General features: G+C 33.8%; 2 protein-coding genes across 3 annotated transcripts in view; one reads left to right on the forward strand and one right to left on the reverse strand.

Moving 5' to 3' along the window:
* Positions 1-1,249: 1,249 nt before the first annotated feature.
* On the forward strand, positions 1,250-3,078 carry LOC111700723 (uncharacterized). The gene has a single exon (XM_023471735.1). It carries the CDS (start codon positions 1,280-1,282, stop codon positions 3,053-3,055), a length of 1,776 nt encoding a protein of 591 aa, XP_023327503.1. The 5' UTR covers positions 1,250-1,279; the 3' UTR covers positions 3,056-3,078.
* A 4,397-nt stretch (positions 3,079-7,475) lies between these two features.
* The window catches only part of LOC111700722 (latrophilin Cirl), a 23,329-nt gene continuing 13,999 nt past the window's right edge, over positions 7,476-16,805 (reverse strand). Inside the window, exons 4-6 of one of the 2 annotated variants that reach the window (XR_002765038.1) lie at positions 12,302-12,699; positions 8,639-11,316; positions 7,476-8,605 (exon numbers count right to left, since the gene is read on the reverse strand). Coding sequence is in view for 1 of the 2 variants with exons in the window: in XM_023471733.1 (XP_023327501.1) it covers positions 9,002-11,316; positions 12,302-12,699 (2,713 nt within the window). In the remaining variant the exon portion in view is untranslated. Of the gene's footprint in view, positions 11,317-12,301; positions 12,700-16,805 lie in introns of both variants that reach the window. The other variant, XM_023471733.1, reaches the window with a different exon arrangement.

Genomic DNA, 16,805 nt, shown 5'->3' on the forward strand with positions numbered 1-16,805 from the left:
TATTATATCAGAAATAAGAAGTTTTGTAAATCACAGGATCAAGTATTGATCTCCGTATAATACAGATCTACAGATCTCCTCTCAGTTCTCATTGATATCTCGTGATGGTCTAACCCTGCAGGGATTACGTTATTGGAGGGATCAAACATTCATAATCAAGTTTAAAAGTGCAAACATTTGATATCGAGATCAAGAGTTCAAGATTAACCACAATGGCCACAGAAAAGCTCTGTTCGTCTTTACATGTGTATTTGGACACACTGTGATGTATACTGATAAATATAACTCCTGTATTTGGACAGACTGTGGTGATTACTGATAAATATAACTCCTGTATTTGGACACACTGTGGTGTATACAAATATAACTCCTGTATTTGGACACACTGTGGTGTATACTGATAAATATAACTCCTGTATGTGGACACACTGTGGTGTATACTGATAAATATAAATCATGTATTTTGACACACTGTGGTGTATACTGATAAATAGAACTCATGTATTTAGACACACTGTGGTGTATACTAATAAATATAACTCCTGTATGCACAACTCACACCTCTACTAATATTTACAATTAATCTAACCATAATAAGCCAAGAACTAATGGGGATTTGGGTAGCTTATATTTTACTGTAACGTTACAGGACAACTTGTTCTGAAACAATAAACATCCTTTTAATAATACAAGTATTATTCAAAACAGAAAAATAAATTAAAAATAGTGAGAACCAGAAAACAGCGTAATTCTCGTTAAAATGTCGCGCTGGTTTTTGTAGTTTCAAAACCATGTGAAAGAAAAATCCTCAGCGACCTTTGTTAACCCTATCTGGCCGGGGGGGGGGGGGNTTAAACAAACAATTAGAAATATTATCTTTTAAACAAACAATTAGAAATATTATCTTTTAAACAAACAATTAGAAATATTATCTTTTAAACAAACAATTAGAAATATTATCTTTTAAACAAACAATTAGAAATATTATCTTTTAAACAAACAATTAGAAATATTATCTTTTAAACAAACAATTAGAAATATTATCTTTTAAACAAACAATTAGAAATATTATCTTTTAAACAAACAATTAGAAATATTATCTTTTAAACAAACAATTAGAAATATTATCTTTTAAACAAACAATTAGAAATTTTCTTGAGCAATGAGAATACATGGATACAAAATTCCAAGTCTTATCTTCTAATATGCTATAATTGTTAAATATTGTTAAATATTCCTTATCTTGTATTTTTTATTCAGTTCTCTCCTAACATTTATCATGCTTGTCACTTTGCTATTACTTTGTCTGCAGATTGCAGGGTTGGTTAACTGTGGATATGTGAGAGTTGCTGAAATAACCCCTATATCGGATTTGTTTGATGAATTCTGGGATTGGAGGTTGGAGCGAAGCCCGGAGTTTAGCACATTGGTTGGGAGCAGGGAGCATAATGATATACTGGAGCAGTTTACTGAAACCAGGTTTAATGAAGATTTGGCCTCATGTCAGGAATTTAAAAGTAGAGCGGAGGAACTGCTCAGTTCTACTACAGACCCAGAGCAAAACTTGAACCTTAGATTTTTCATTGCAGAGCTTCAAACCTTCATCTCTGGGTTTCCCTTTACAGGATTCTACTACCCTATGAACTATATGGAAGGAGTTCAGGTGGATTTGCAGAAGCTGATAGAGTGGGGTCCACCAGAAACTATCAAGGACTATGATGATATAATCTCAAGATACTCCAAATTCTCTACTCTAGCTGAACAGATTGTCGGTATGATGAGGAAAGGAATGACTATGAACCGAACCAACAATGCAGTATCCATGGAGGGGGTTGAAGAACAGTGTAGATCTCATCTTGGAGAACCAAAGGAAACCATATTCTTTGAACCATTCAAAACTTTAAACTTTACTGCAGAGGAAAACAGTAGACTTCAGGCAGAAGCTTACTCTGCCATAGAATCCTCTGTACAGTCTGGATTCATGATACTAGCTGACTTCTTATCTGCTGAATATGCTTCTGCTACAAGACCTGAAATAGGAGCATCAAGTGTGTCGCCAGAGTATTACAAGGCTTGTCTTGCCTTCCACACCTCAACCAACCTGACTGCAGAGCAGATACATCAGAAGGGGTTAGATGAGGTTGAAAGGATTGAAGAAGAGATGAGAGAGATTGTCAAGGAGATGGGACTTAATCTCACCCTACCAGAGTTCATTGAGATGCTGAGGACTGATGAGAACAACTTCTTTAACTCCCCCCAGGAACTATTAGATTCATTCAAGGATATTATTGAGAACAAGATTGATCAAGAACTCCTTCAAATCTTTCATTCAAAACCAACAACAAAACTTGAAATAACAGAGGTCCCTGCTAACACCCCTGACGCCGCTGCTGCCTATTATATTGCAGGAACTCCAGATGGCACGCGACCAGGACGTCTGTATGTAAACACACACAAGTACCAGAGCCAACCTAAATATGAGATGATTAGTCTAAGTCTTCATGAAACCAACCCAGGGCATCATCTCCAGGGTTCCTATATGCTAGAGAGAACTGAATGGCCTATGTTCCGTAAATCAATGGAGGATAGAATATATTCCCAGACTCCTACCAGATTCCCAATAAACACAGCTTATACAGAGGGATGGGGTTTGTACAGTGAATCTCTGGGGTTTGATATGGGACTGTACTCTAACCCATTGGATAGATATGGACATCTTAGTGAGGAGATATTTAGAGCATGTCGTCTTGTTGTAGATACAGGTATGCATGCTCTAGGTTGGACAAGGGAGCAGGCTGTTGAGTTTATGTTGACCCATACAGCAGCTAGCAAGGAGAATATCAGGGGAGAGGTTAACCGCTATGTAACCTGGCCTGGGCAAGCTACTGGATACAAGATAGGGCAGATGAAGATCAGAGAGCTAAGAGCTACAGCCGAAACCAAGCTAGGAGACAAGTTTAATATCAAGGATTTCCATGAGGTTGTTCTCCAGGCTGCAGGTCCTCTCTATATACTGGAGCAACAGGTTCAACAGTATATAGATAACAATATGTAAACAAATAAATTTTTTTTGCTAGATTTGTTTTTTCACCATGATTAAACCTTCTTTGAAAATAATCAAATAAATTATAATTCTTAAAATTAAAAAAATTCTTGAGAGAATATGGGCAGAAAATGTTAACGGGGTTTAATAAGTTTTCTAGCAAAAGCTGGATTGGGTAATCACACTAACAACACGTATAAATGGGACAAAAATACATAGATTTAAAAAAATGTTTATGTGGTTAAAGATATTAAAGTTATGCTAGTGGTTCACAATTAATGTTTTAAACTCAAGTTATGATTTAAGTACTCCAATGAAAATAAAAAAACAAACAATTGTGTATTGTACACAGACAAATTTTACTTAAAATGTTGGTTTCCAAGCTACTGATAGAACTATTTGCTTTTAAATAAATTTCTAAAATGTCGTTTTCCTATTCCTTATTTTTATCAATCTCACTTTTAGGGATGGGAGCGTTCGGCTTTTTCAATTCGGTCAGTGAGATCAGGCGTTCAGTAACATTTTCGTTCACTAAAACTTTTTGATCATTAAAAATCGATATTATAAGCTCATTTGAAAAATTGTTCGTTCAGTAAAAAAATCAATATTTTTTTAAGTTCGTTCAAAATGATCGTGTTATTGATTTGAAAACGTTTTTTTGTTTGTTTAGTTTGTTTTGTGATTGAAACTTTGATTAAACACATTAAAATGGTATATTCTGATCTTTGTACAACTATACTTATACCCTGCAGGTTCTTACAAGGATTAAAAATCTGATTCAAGGATTAAACCTTGATGCTTCCGTACCCTTAATCCAGGGATTTAATTCCCATGTGTATGCATAGATACAGGATGAGTAAAAAACATTTAAAATTTTTGTTTGTTATTGACTTTAGGTATAAAAACACTGAAATGTTCCAATAAGAATCACAAATATTTTTAGAAACATTGACAACAGATTTGCGAAACCCGTTTTTTAAAATTAAAAATGAGAAAACGTTGGAAAATGTACATTCTATTGTTTCTAAAATTTCTTAATTCATAAATATTTGAAAGAGTTTGATAAATCCGCAAGAAATAGTGGAAATCTGTGATGGATAGCTCGTTAACATTGCTGCTAAATTTTCAAAGAGAAGAGAAGAAGAGAAGAAGAGAAGAGAAGAGAAAATAAGAAGAAAAGTAAAAGGAGAGAAGAGAAGAGAAGATTTCAACAATTTGGTTGCGCAGTCTCTCAAAAAAACGAACACAAAAAAAACAATTTAAATTTTTTTTGTCATGTATTTTTTAATTATTGGTAAATTTTTTTTATGAAATTTTGGAAAAACATAGAAGAAACATTTTCCATCAATTTTTAAAGAAATTTTATTTTGTCAAAAAAAATTGAATTTGCGGATTTATTTTTTAATGTTTCAAAAATATTCTTTTATTTTTACCTTAAAAATATTTCATTTTATGGTTTAATTAATATAATAAACTAGATGAAGGGCTCGGCGTTGCCAGTGGAAAAAAAATTCGGGAAAAGAAATTTCGATTTTTTAACCTATAAGAAGCCCCCGCCCCCCCCATAAGTGTCCACAAAAAATTTCAACCTAATCGGTTCAGCCGTTTGTATGAATGTCTTGTTATATTACATAGAAAGATAAGAAGACAATTTCATTTAATAAAGACACTCATATTTTCAAACTTTTATATTAACTCTTGATTTATAACTAAAGGTATCACAATGATGCAAAGGAAAAGGGGAAATGAATATTCTGTATCTGATATGGACAAAAATGTCGATATTAACTACAACAAAGTTTATACTGTTATTTTTTAATTTTGTGTTTTAAGAAAAACAGTTATATTCTGAAAAAAAAATTCTATCTTTGAGTAAATAACATTTGTTTTGCCTGAAAAGCTAAAGTAATTTTTGACTGGGGGGATTTTTCACTCATTATGCTCCAATTAATTCTTTTCGCGCCATTTTTTTTTGTAAATCAGAGGATTTTTAAAGTCAAATTTGCACGTTTTCAAAATAATATTTGTCAACTTTAATTAAATTCTGAAATTGAGAGATTTATAATTAATCAATGTAAAAAATTAAAAATGGATTTATGCTTTAATATATTTCAACAATGCAACTTTTTTTTCCAACGTAATTTTTTATTGTTTTTTTTTCAAGTTAAAATTTGGAATTTGATTTCAAATTTTTTTTTATAAATGAGAAAGGGTTTGGAAAAGTAGGACTATTATTATCAACTCCAGTCTTAATTTGTCTTAAAAAGCAGAATAAAAACTCCCCCCCCCCCCTATTAAAACAATTATATTTAACTAATTTTTGTCGTCAAAGCATTTAGAAGAAAGTTATGATTTTGGCAATAGGGACTGAATTTTTTGCCACAAACTCTGATTTTCTTCATATCTTTGAAACCAAATATGCAATAAAACCTTAGATATTTCAAAATATAAACTTTGTTAGATCAAGAAATAATCTGAGTTTGAAATATGACAGGTTTACAGGTACACCATCAGATCATACACATATTGGAATTAGAAAATTTGAATCTGTTGCAAAAACTCAATTCCTTTCCAAGAAAGTGGTTTGGACAAGATGAGATTGGAAAAAAAGAATGAGAAGAAGATTATGAATTGTACTGTTTAATAAAGCATATTGTTTGTGTCTTGTTATATATCCACAAAAAATAAATATTAAAATTTCCAATCTAGAATGTTTTAAACCATTCTCTATTAATTTTGCTTTAAAGTAATTGAGTCTTTGCCCCTAACTTAATTTTTTTCTTCTTATCTTTGCAACCTAATGGTGTCAATCTTAAATATTTTAAACTTAGATTATTTAATCTGTTATAATCCATAATTTAATATATATATATAAACATATATATGCGACATTGGTTTGCAAGTCTGAGTTTGTGTCAAAGACTCAATTCCTTTGCTTAACATATTTTTCTTTGATTTTCTTCTATTTCTATTTCATCTTTGACCATCTAAATTCTTAAGATTGAGATAAAAAATAGATTTTAATTACTTTATTTATTTTATTTTCACAAAAATAAAATGAACAGTGAAATACATAGATATAATCATGACAAGTACATTGACTAGATATAGTTAGATAGATAGATAGATAGTAGAATTGTTGATATGTTTGAAATACAAAACTTAAACATAAAAAGGTTATTTCTATTATTGTCCGTAACAATTAGGATTAATTTATAGTTTCTGTTTTTAAAGGACTGGTTACAAGGACATCTTAGTTTAAAGCATAATATACGCGATTCACAACGGTACCTCTAACCCTTAATCGGATTAGCAATATGGAAGATATCGTCGTTTTTCTGAAATATATAAATTTTTAAAATTTAAAATTTTCACCTGCAATTGAAAATTTTGAATCGGACACAGAAATGTTGGAAAAAAGGGTCACTTTGAGTTATGTCGATTGACCCTTTAACAGATAATAAATCTAAAGGTTTAATTAAATCAATTAGTGTAATGATTGATTACTAATTTAGAATATGAACTCATGCAATCGATCAATGAATATACATTGTACAACAAATATGAGACTTAAACGGGATTCACAAAATAGAGATAGCAAATTAAACTGTTTTTCGTCTTTTTTTTTATAAAGTGTTCTTTTATTGTTTAAATTCCTGAATTAAGTAAATGTCAACTATCCTCAAATAACTAATGGTTGTTTAAAACGACAAATATCTGTTGTTAAATGTCCTAAAAGTGCCCCAAAAGTCTTTTATTCTCTAAAAATTCTTGATTTAAATTGTATCTGATCTTATTTATATTTATGTACTTTGTAAACTGGTGTAAAATATTGAGAATATTGAGACGGTATGTCTTGCATAGTGCAGAGAACATTATCTTTATAGAATATACAATATATTAAAGGGACTGTACATTGTACAGTGTACACTTGTACGTGTGCACTTGTTCGTGTACACGTAATTACAAGAGAATCTATATTCATATTTGCTGAGTAGAATGTTCGATTCGCAAACTACTCTTGAAGTCTGTTTCTGAGTAACAATAAGGAATGTTTTTTTCTTAAAGGGACTGTTCGCGTAAAATTAAAGGGGGTATAGGCTTATGGCGAAAAATAAGCGCTTTTGATCGCAACTAATCTTACTCCTATCTGTTGTGTCCATACAAATTTGGAAAGTTGCAACATTCAACACGGATCGTAAACAAATCAATTTAATTTCAAACAAATCATTCAGATATTACGAACAATAGTCACCGATTATTTTTTGACGCATTTGTATATAGTTAATATTTCATATTATTTTGATTTAAAAAAAATACATTTCGCTGGCGCTGGATTTTCGAACATTCCGGGAAAATATGAAAATATCGTCTTCTTTAACAAAAATCTTCGAAACAGGAATAAATTTTTTTCAAAAGTAATTCTCAGATTTTGAAAAATAAAAAAATTTATATTTCGCAAAACCCTTCCTTTAAAAAATATCAAATTCTGACAATTTGCTTCTTTGTCTCTGCATTATAATTTCGAAATCAGTTTTTTTCCAGGAAAACCCAAGTTGAAAATAATTAATTTAGAATATCTTGTTCATCCTCTGAATTAAAGAGCAAGCCGCGTTGTTAATCGGACAGACCAGTCTACAAATAAAGATCGACTTGAAATAACGTATACAGTCTCTTTAATGCATTTGGGGGAGGTATTATTCTGATTTATCTCTTTTTTATGTAATGTTTTTAAGAACATTAAAATTGTGTTTTTTAGATTGTTTTTCTTTATCTTTCCGTGCTCGGATTGTTTCATGTTACTTCTCTTTAAAAGAATACCCTTAGAGAAGGTTAGAAATACTTTTTCTCTGTTTACATAAATGTAAATATAGACAGTAGACACTAATATGCAAAATGCATGCAAGAGATGCATACATTATCCATTTTTGGAGTCTCGTTTTCTCGTCATAAAAAATACTTATGGAATTTAGGTTTAGTTTTCTTCACTCTTTATCTGTAGACCTAGAGAAGGTTCTCTTTGTATCTACTGTAGACCTAGAGAAGGTTCTCTCAGTATCTACAGTAGAACTAGAGAAGGTTCTCTCTGTATCTACTGTAGACCTAGAAAAGGTTCTCTCTCTGTATCTACTGTAGATCTAGAGAAGGTTTTCTCTGTATTTACTGTAGATCTAGAGAAGCTTTTCTCTGCATCTACTGTAGATCTAGAGAAGGTTCTCTCTGTATTTACTGTAGATCTAGAGAAGGTTTTCTCTGTATCTACTGCAGACCTAAAGATGGCTCTGTATCTACTGTAGACCTATAAAAGGTTTTCTCTGTATCTACTGTAGACCTAGAAAAGGTTTTCTCTGTATCTACTGTAGACCTAGAGAAGGTTTCTGTGTATCTACTGTAGTTCTAGAGAAGGTTCTTTCTGTATCTGCTGTAGACCTAGAGAAGGTTCTCTCTGTATCTACTGTAGACCTAGAAAAGGTTCTCTCTGTATCTACTATAGACCTAGAAAAGGTTTTCTCTGTATCTACTGTAGACCTAGAAAAGGTTTTCTCTGTATCTACTGTAGACCTAGAAAAGGTTTTCTCTGTATCTACTGTAGACCTATAGAGTAAGGTTGAGTTCTCTCCTTGATCCAGATTCGTCCTGTTATCCATATCTCTATCTCACGAAGTATCGCTCTATCTCAGGATTGTGCAAAGCAGACGTATCCGTCCCACACTCTTGAATAAAAACCCTCGGATTAAAGTTTATTAAGGTCTCTCTCTCTCTCCTTCTCTCTGCTTGTCTCCAATCTTCTTATACTTATCAAGGTTTATGTTCTGACAGGAGATTACTAGATCTTGTATTCAAGCTCCAGGGTTAAATACACACCAGGTCTGACAGGTACCTGGAGAACTGGACTAATCTCTTTCTTTTAATCGCGGAAATGATTTAGTCAGGAAATTCACGAAAATGCATTTTGTTTTATTTACGCCTCAGCTGGGTTTGGTTTTTGCAGAACTCTGGAGGAAGCGTTCTTCGTCCGAACCCTCGCTCCAGGTTCAAGCTTACATACTCATTCCCCTCCTGAGTTAATGCAATTGTAATTGGAGTCTCCAGGTTTGGGGTTTCTCCTGCTCCAAACCTTGATAAACCAGTAAAGGTTGAGTGAACCTGACAAGAACGAACAGGATTGCTCCGTCTCAAGGGTGTGCGGAGCAGTGGTTGATCCTCACTATACCTGGAGATTGTTTTATTCAAACTCCGTCTCAGGTCATCGTCACTTGCATCTGATAGTTGGAAGTCCTGTTCATTATCTTTAGTGAAGACCATATCTCCATCCTGTGTTGTCTGGGGTCCGGAGAATATAGGATCTATCTCCATGTATATGTGTCCACTGGGACTCACTGGTCTAAAGTAATGATTGGTTTCATCTTTGAGTTGTATTGGAGAGAGAACTCCTGACAGAGTGTTGATATCCTGTCTCTTGGTTCTGTATAGTGTAGGTTCCGTTCCAGGTCTGAGAATAACACCAGGTTCAGCTCCAGGTCTAGGCATGGTACTGAGGTTTACTCCGGGTCTGTGCAATGTACCGTGGTCTGCTCCAGGTCTGTGTAAAGTACCAGGTTCAGCTGTAAGTCTGTATAATGTACTCTGATCATCAGATCTAAATGCGCTACTATCATCGCCAATTAAGGTTCGATAAATGGATTGCTGATCGCTTAGTCTGTACACAGATTGATGATCGCTCAGTCTGTAAACTGATTGACTATTGCAAGATCGATGTGTTGATAGAAGATCGCTAGAATATCGGTCTGATCGCTGCGTGATAGATTTGTACAAGGATTGCTGCCCTAGTGGTCTATGAATTTGACACTGTTCTCCAGGTGGTTGAAACGACTGAGGGGATACATGAGAAGGGAAAACTAGGTCCTTACCCAGAGAATAGTTTGAGGTTTGGGTTGGATCATCAGATAATGTTGTAGAGGTTGGGGAGGAGTTGATGTTAGGATAATAATCCTCGTCTCCGTCCTTACAGATACAGGAGATATAAACCCTGGACCGTTTATCTTGGTCTCTATGTAAACAGAACTTCCAGGTGAGGAGAACTATGAGGAAGGTGAGGAATACTCCAGTAACTACTGCTAGAAGAATACCAAGGAGAGAACCAATATCTTCATTTAACTCTTCTCCTGCAGGGATCATCTCAGCAAGAAGAGCAATGGTTGCAGGACTGCTGTCACAGATACACGTTGTATGGGACTGATTAGTAGATTCAACTTGACAGCCTGATTCAGTCCAAGAATTATATGAGGTGTCCCAGCTCACGCAGGAGGAGGAGGACAAGTTTCTCTGTCTGTGCTCCAGGGTGACCCGGAGAGGAAAGGTTAGAGACGGTTGAGTTCTCCTGGCATACAACAAACTTACAATATCAGAGTTGAGAAACCTGACACGGGGTAGGGAGGAGGAGGGCAGGACCTTGTCTAAACCATCATAGCTAAAGAATGTGAGTTGGATTGGTTCAATGCTGTCTCTCGTCTCAGTTAAATCTTCTACTCTGAGCTGAACCCTGGTCTGGGTTCCTCCTAGATCTAGAAACTCCAAGTCCTGCTCCGGGTAGGAATTAAACACCCGGATAGAGTTCTGTACATGTTCAGTTCTCTGTTCGAATCTATCCCTGGCGCCTAGATTTCTAGCCAGTACTGTAGCTGTATTAAACATCTCTTGAATAAAGCTGCTTCCAGCTGCAGCTCTTTGCTCTAACTCCAGATCCTTCCAAGCCGAGTATTGGTCTGCTCGGAGAAAATTATTTCCTGTAAGCAGAACACTATGGAATAATTCTGCTGCTTTAGCTTCCCTTTTCTCCCTTTGCTCTATCTTCTCTAGTTTTTGCTCCTGCTCCACTCTCAGGGTTCGGAGCATTATCATAGTTTGAAGAATATCTCCTCCGTAGAGAGCTCTTGATCTTGTATATGCTGCTAGATCAGAGAGAATACGTTCTCCGGGATTAAACTCAATATCACGTGTTAACTCCGTAATCCAGGTTGATTTACATCCACTGAGGTTCGGAGATTCTCCGTCCCAACCTTGATTTAGACAGCTCCAGGTTGCTACTCCTAGTGCATCCGAGGGACAAGGTTGGATAACATCCCTCTCCTCTCCGTCCCAGGTCCAGAGAATCCCTCGGGAGAATGTTCTGGAACAGGGTTCGGATCCGAGAGTAAATATTTGATCAGGGTCGTATTCATCATCTCCCTGTTCTCCCCTCCACCTGGATTCATCCTTCAATTCGTCCCAACCTTCTCAACATACCACATTTATATTCAACTATTCAAAATTTACAAAGTTTATGCATGGATTTAAAGAATATTGTGCATTTCAACCTTCTTTTAAAAGTTTAATTTAAAAAAACATGCTTTATAACCTTTCATTAAATAATCTTTTTTCTCAGATGATTTTTCCGGCTGCATTTAAAGCCTGTTAAACATAAACTCGTGTTCTAAATAGAATCTATGCATATTGCAAACAGGTCTAGGGGGTATAAAATGAGTCCTCTCAAGATTTAACTCAAGAAAACACAGAAAAAAAATATAGGATACGATATAGAAGAAAATTAAATGGACTTTACGAAGTAACAATATAGCGGAAAAGAAACTCATCAGAAATAAAATGCTAAAATATCCATTTAAAAAAGAACTAAGCGAAATAATAAAATAAAATGGCGAAATAGAACTGTTTCAGAAAAATGTTAAACTCGTGATAAATGTGGGAAAATATAGGAGCAGGATAAAAGAAACACAATAAATTGTTCTACGAGGTAGAGAAATTGAAAAATATAGAATTAGGTTTAAGGAACTGTCAGCGTCATTGACCCTTCATCCAAATGTACTTACACATAATTTACAACGATATTATCCCCAGCCATAGAAAATTTAGAAAATGACGTCGTTTTTCTGATTCAAACCTTGTTTATTTGTTTATTGTCCATTGGTTCTTTCATACAAGAAAAATAAACCACAAATGAAAATGTTTAGATTAATAAAATCTTTACTTAATCCTTGATTAGAAGAAGCTTTAGAGGGTACCGTTGTAAATCAAGCATTGCAATCTATTCACAGAGGAAATTTGAAATTACGCTGACAGTCCCTTTAAAAGAATAATGCTAATATGTGGTGTGTTTAGAGGGTACCGTTGTAAATCAAGCATTGCAATCTATTCACAGAGGAAATTTGAAATTACGCTGACAGTCCCTTTAAAAGAATAATGATAACATGTGGTGTGTGCCTGAGTGGTGTTTTGTAGGAACACTATCAGTAAGATTTACGCCTGGTTCTCCTTGTTCTCCAGGTTCTCCTTGTACTGCATGTACTCCGGTTACTCCAGTAGCTCCAGGTACTACTGGAGCTTCTGTTTGTGTTGAAGGTGTACCTGGAGAAGTTACTGAAGTCCTGGTTGAAGTTTGCAGAGAAGAATTTAGTTCTAGAAGATGTTTGACCTGCCACGCAGGCTCAGGCGTAGCAGTTAGATCCAGGAGCCAAGGGGGGCGTTCCTGTAGGGTGGTGAGCCCCGCCCCCTGCTCTAGACAGCTGTAATGCACCTCCACATATTTAAAGGTTCCAGGACAAGGATCTCCAAATATAGAACTGTTGACAGGGACAGTGCACGAGTTTAAAGATCCACACCTGTAATACAAAATATAAATTAAAGGGACTGATAACATATTTTCACAAAGATTTTGTCCACATTTTAGTGGAACTCTTTTTTAAAGTGACTATAGGCGTAATTTCATAAATGTGACCCTCGTTGAAAAAGATGACAATACCCGATTCACAACGGTACCCTTCGCAACCTTTATAAGATCAATAATTATTTCATGTTTAAAAGAGTTACATTTTGAATATTCCTATATATTTTACTTTAGTATATAAATGTGCAAGTAACTCATGAAGAGAAACCACAATTGAAATAATAAACATTGATATATGATTCATATTTCAACAGAAAATGCTTTAAAGAGCACCATTGCATCGTGCATTAACATGTTTGCATGGAGAATCGTACAGTCCTTTAAACGGTTAATCCTTGAGACAAATATTGACATATTACTCACGAATATTAAAGAGAAAAAGTGAACAATTAAATCGTCAATAATCCTATTTATGGTTGATAAATAAGCTTAATTAAATCGTGAATAATCCTATTTATGGTTGATAAATAAGCTTAATTAAATCGTGAATAATCCTATTTATGGTTGATAAATAAGCTTAATAAAATCGTGAATAATCCTGTTTATGGTTGATAAATAAGATAAATTTAATCGTGAATAATCCTATTTATGGTTGATAAACAAGATTAATTAAATCGTGAATAATCCTATTTATTGTTGATAAATAAGCTTAATTAAATCAGTGGCAGCATGTTCAGTTTAAAACAAAGTTTAAGAAGAAAATAAAAAGGAAAGAAAGATAAAATTTCAAGAATGCTCTAACACCAATATCCAATATGGTAGTTCCAAACCTGGAACTTTAATCTACATAAAACCCATCTCCCCTTTCTACCCCCCTTATGNCAGACCCTCACTTAACTATAATTAATATTATTAGTCACTTTATCCTACCCCATCTTTACTGATAGTATTACTTTTCCAGACCCTCACTTAACTATAATTAATATTATTAGTCACTTTATCCTACCCCATCTTTACTGATAGTATTACTTTTCCAGACCCTCACTTAACTATAATTAATATTATTAGTCACTTTATCCTACCCCATCTTTACTGATAGTATTACTTTTCCAGACCCTCACTTAACTATAATTAATATTATTAGTCACTTTATCCTACCCCATCTTTACTGATAGTATTACTTTTCCAGACCCTCACTTAACTATAATTAATATTATTAGTCACTTTATCCTACCCCATCTTTACTGATAGTATTACTTTTCCAGACCCTCACTTAACTATAATTAATATTATTAGTCACTTTATCCTACCCCATCTTTACTGATAGTATTACTTTTCCAGACCCTCACTTAACTATAATTAATATTATTAGTCACTTTATCCTACCCCATCTTTACTGATAGTATTACTTTTCCAGACCCTCACTTAACTATAATTAATATTATTAGTCACTTTATCCTACCCCATCTTTACTGATAGTATTACTTTTCCAGACCCTCACTTAACTATAATTAATATTATTAGTCACTTTATCCTACCCCATCTTTACTGATAGTATTACTTTTCCAGACCCTCACTTAACTATAATTAATATTATTAGTCACTTTATCCTACCCCATCTTTACTGATAGTATTACTTTTCCAGACCCTCACTTAACTATAATTAATATTATTAGTCACTTTATCCTACCCCATCTTTACTGATAGTATTACTTTTCCAGACCCTCACTTAACTATAATTAATATTATTAGTCACTTTATCCTACCCCATCTTTACTGATAGTATTACTTTTCCAGACCCTCACTTAACTATAATTGATATTATTAGTCTCTTTATCCTACCCCATCTTTACTGATAGTATTACTTATGACATTTTAAATATTTTTGAAATTTTTTGGACAGTATCTACTTCAAGAATTGGTCACATTTTTGAAAATTGTGCAAATACAAGTTCATATTTGGAAATTTCAAAATAATAGAATTAATCATGTTTCTCACTGGGCTTATAGCAACAAAACAAAATATTTGGAATTTTGCAATTGTAAAAAAGTTTCTAAGAGCTTTCCAAAATGTTATATTTCTCATGGACATGACAATTAGGATTTAGGTGGGAGGGTTACTGGACGAGTATTGGTAAGGCTTTGAGAGCTAGATTTTGTATCGGATTATAAAATGCCTTTTTTTCGTATGTAGATAATGTAAATACATTAAAACTAATAGGGGTTTTAAGGGCTTCGAGATTCAAATTTCAACTCAAAAATAAATTTTCAACTTTTCTTTATTTTCTTTTTTGATCTTGGTATTGACGATAGCGATATTTGAAATCCATTGAAAATAATACTATCACTGACAAGACTACGACGTCATGTTTTTCTACAATCACCTACAAGACTACGACGTCATGTTTTTCTACTATCACCTACAAGACTACGACGTCATGTTTTCTACAATCACCTACAAGACTACGGCGTCATGTTTTCTACAATCACCTACAAGAATACGACGTCATGTTTTTCTACAATCACCTACAAAACTACGAAGTCATGTTTTTCTACAATCACCTACAAGACTACGACGTCATGTTTTTTATGACTTTAAGATACTAGCAGTTAGTATCCTTCTTTCTACTTTTCCTGAAATCTGAAACTAGATCTTTTCATGTACGCTTTATACCCCACCATCCACTAACTATTATACTTCTTGGACTACTCTTAAGGCCTGTTCCATCGAATCAATTAGCTGCAGTGTCAAGGTTTCAAACTCACAGAGATAATTCTCATTTTCAGTTTTTCAATCTCATCCTTCCTCATTCTAGCCGTTATATTTCATTAACCTTCCGTTATATTTCATTAACCGTCCGTTATATTTCATTAACCTTCCGTTATATTTCATTAACCTTCCGTTATATTTCATTATCTTTCCGTTATATTTCATTAAGTTTCAGTTATATTTCATTAACCTTCCGTTATATTTCATTAACCTTCCGTTATATTTCATTAACCTTCCGTTATATTTCATTGTCCTTCCGTTATATTTCATTAACCTTCCGTTTTACTTCATTATCCTTTCGTTATATTTCATTATCCTTCCGTTATATTTCATTATCCTTCCGTTATATTTCATTATATTTCTGTTATATTTCATTATATTTTCTTTATATTTCATTAACCTTCCGTTACATTTAATTATTTTTCCGTTATATTTCATTATATTTCCGTTATATTTTATTATCCTTCCGTTAAATTTCATTATTCTTCTGCTATATTTTATTATCCTTCCATTATATTTCATTATGCTTCCGTTATATTTCATTATCCTTGCGTTATATTTCATTAATCTTCCGTTATATTTCCTTAACCTTCCGTTATATTTCAAAAACCTTCTGCTATATTTCATAAATCTTCCGTTATATTTCATAAATCTTTCGTTATATTTCATTAACCTTCTGTTATATTTCATTCATCTTCCGTTATATTTCATTATCCTTCAGTTTTATTTCATAAATCTTCCGTAATATTTCATAAATATTCCGTTATATTTCATTAACCTTCTGTTATATTTTATTAATCTTCCGTTATATTTCATTATCCTTCCGTTTTATTTCATTAACCTTCCGTTATATTTCATAAACCTTCCGTTATATTTCATTAACATTTAAGGAGGGGAAATAGAAAGTGAATGAAGAAGGGGAGGGGTAGGAGGGAAAAGAGAAGGGAAAAGAGAATGGAAAAAGGAAGGGGAAAGAGAAGGAAAAGGGAAGGGGTAAGAAAAGGAAAAGGGAAGGGGAAAGAACACAGAAAAGGGAAGGGGAAAGAGTAGGGAAAAGGGAAGGGGAAAGAGAAGGAAAAGGGAAGGGGAAAGAGAATGGAAAATGGAAGGGGAAAGAGAAGGGAAAAGGGAAGGGAAAAGAGAAGGGAAAAGGGAAGGGTAAAGGGGGAAAGGAACAGGAAAGGGAAGGAGTTTAAAAAGAAAACGGATTGAAGGATGGGAGATGGGCTAGGAAATTTCAAGGGAAGGGAGTGAAATGAATTTAAATACAGCAAGGGGAGTCGTGTGGTGGGGAATTAGGAATCTTGGAACAGATTAGGGGAGGGAGGGGG

Source organism: Eurytemora carolleeae, unplaced genomic scaffold, assembly GCF_000591075.1.
Source record: "Eurytemora carolleeae unplaced genomic scaffold, Eaff_2.0 scaffold418, whole genome shotgun sequence".
In the NCBI taxonomy this organism is placed as follows: Eukaryota; Metazoa; Arthropoda; class Copepoda; order Calanoida; family Temoridae; genus Eurytemora; species Eurytemora carolleeae.

Bases quoted from the DNA above. Each gene is read 5' to 3' on its own strand.
- LOC111700723 (XM_023471735.1), top strand. From the start codon at position 1,280: ATGCTTGTCACTTTGCTATTACTTTGTCTGCAGATTGCAGGGTTGGTT.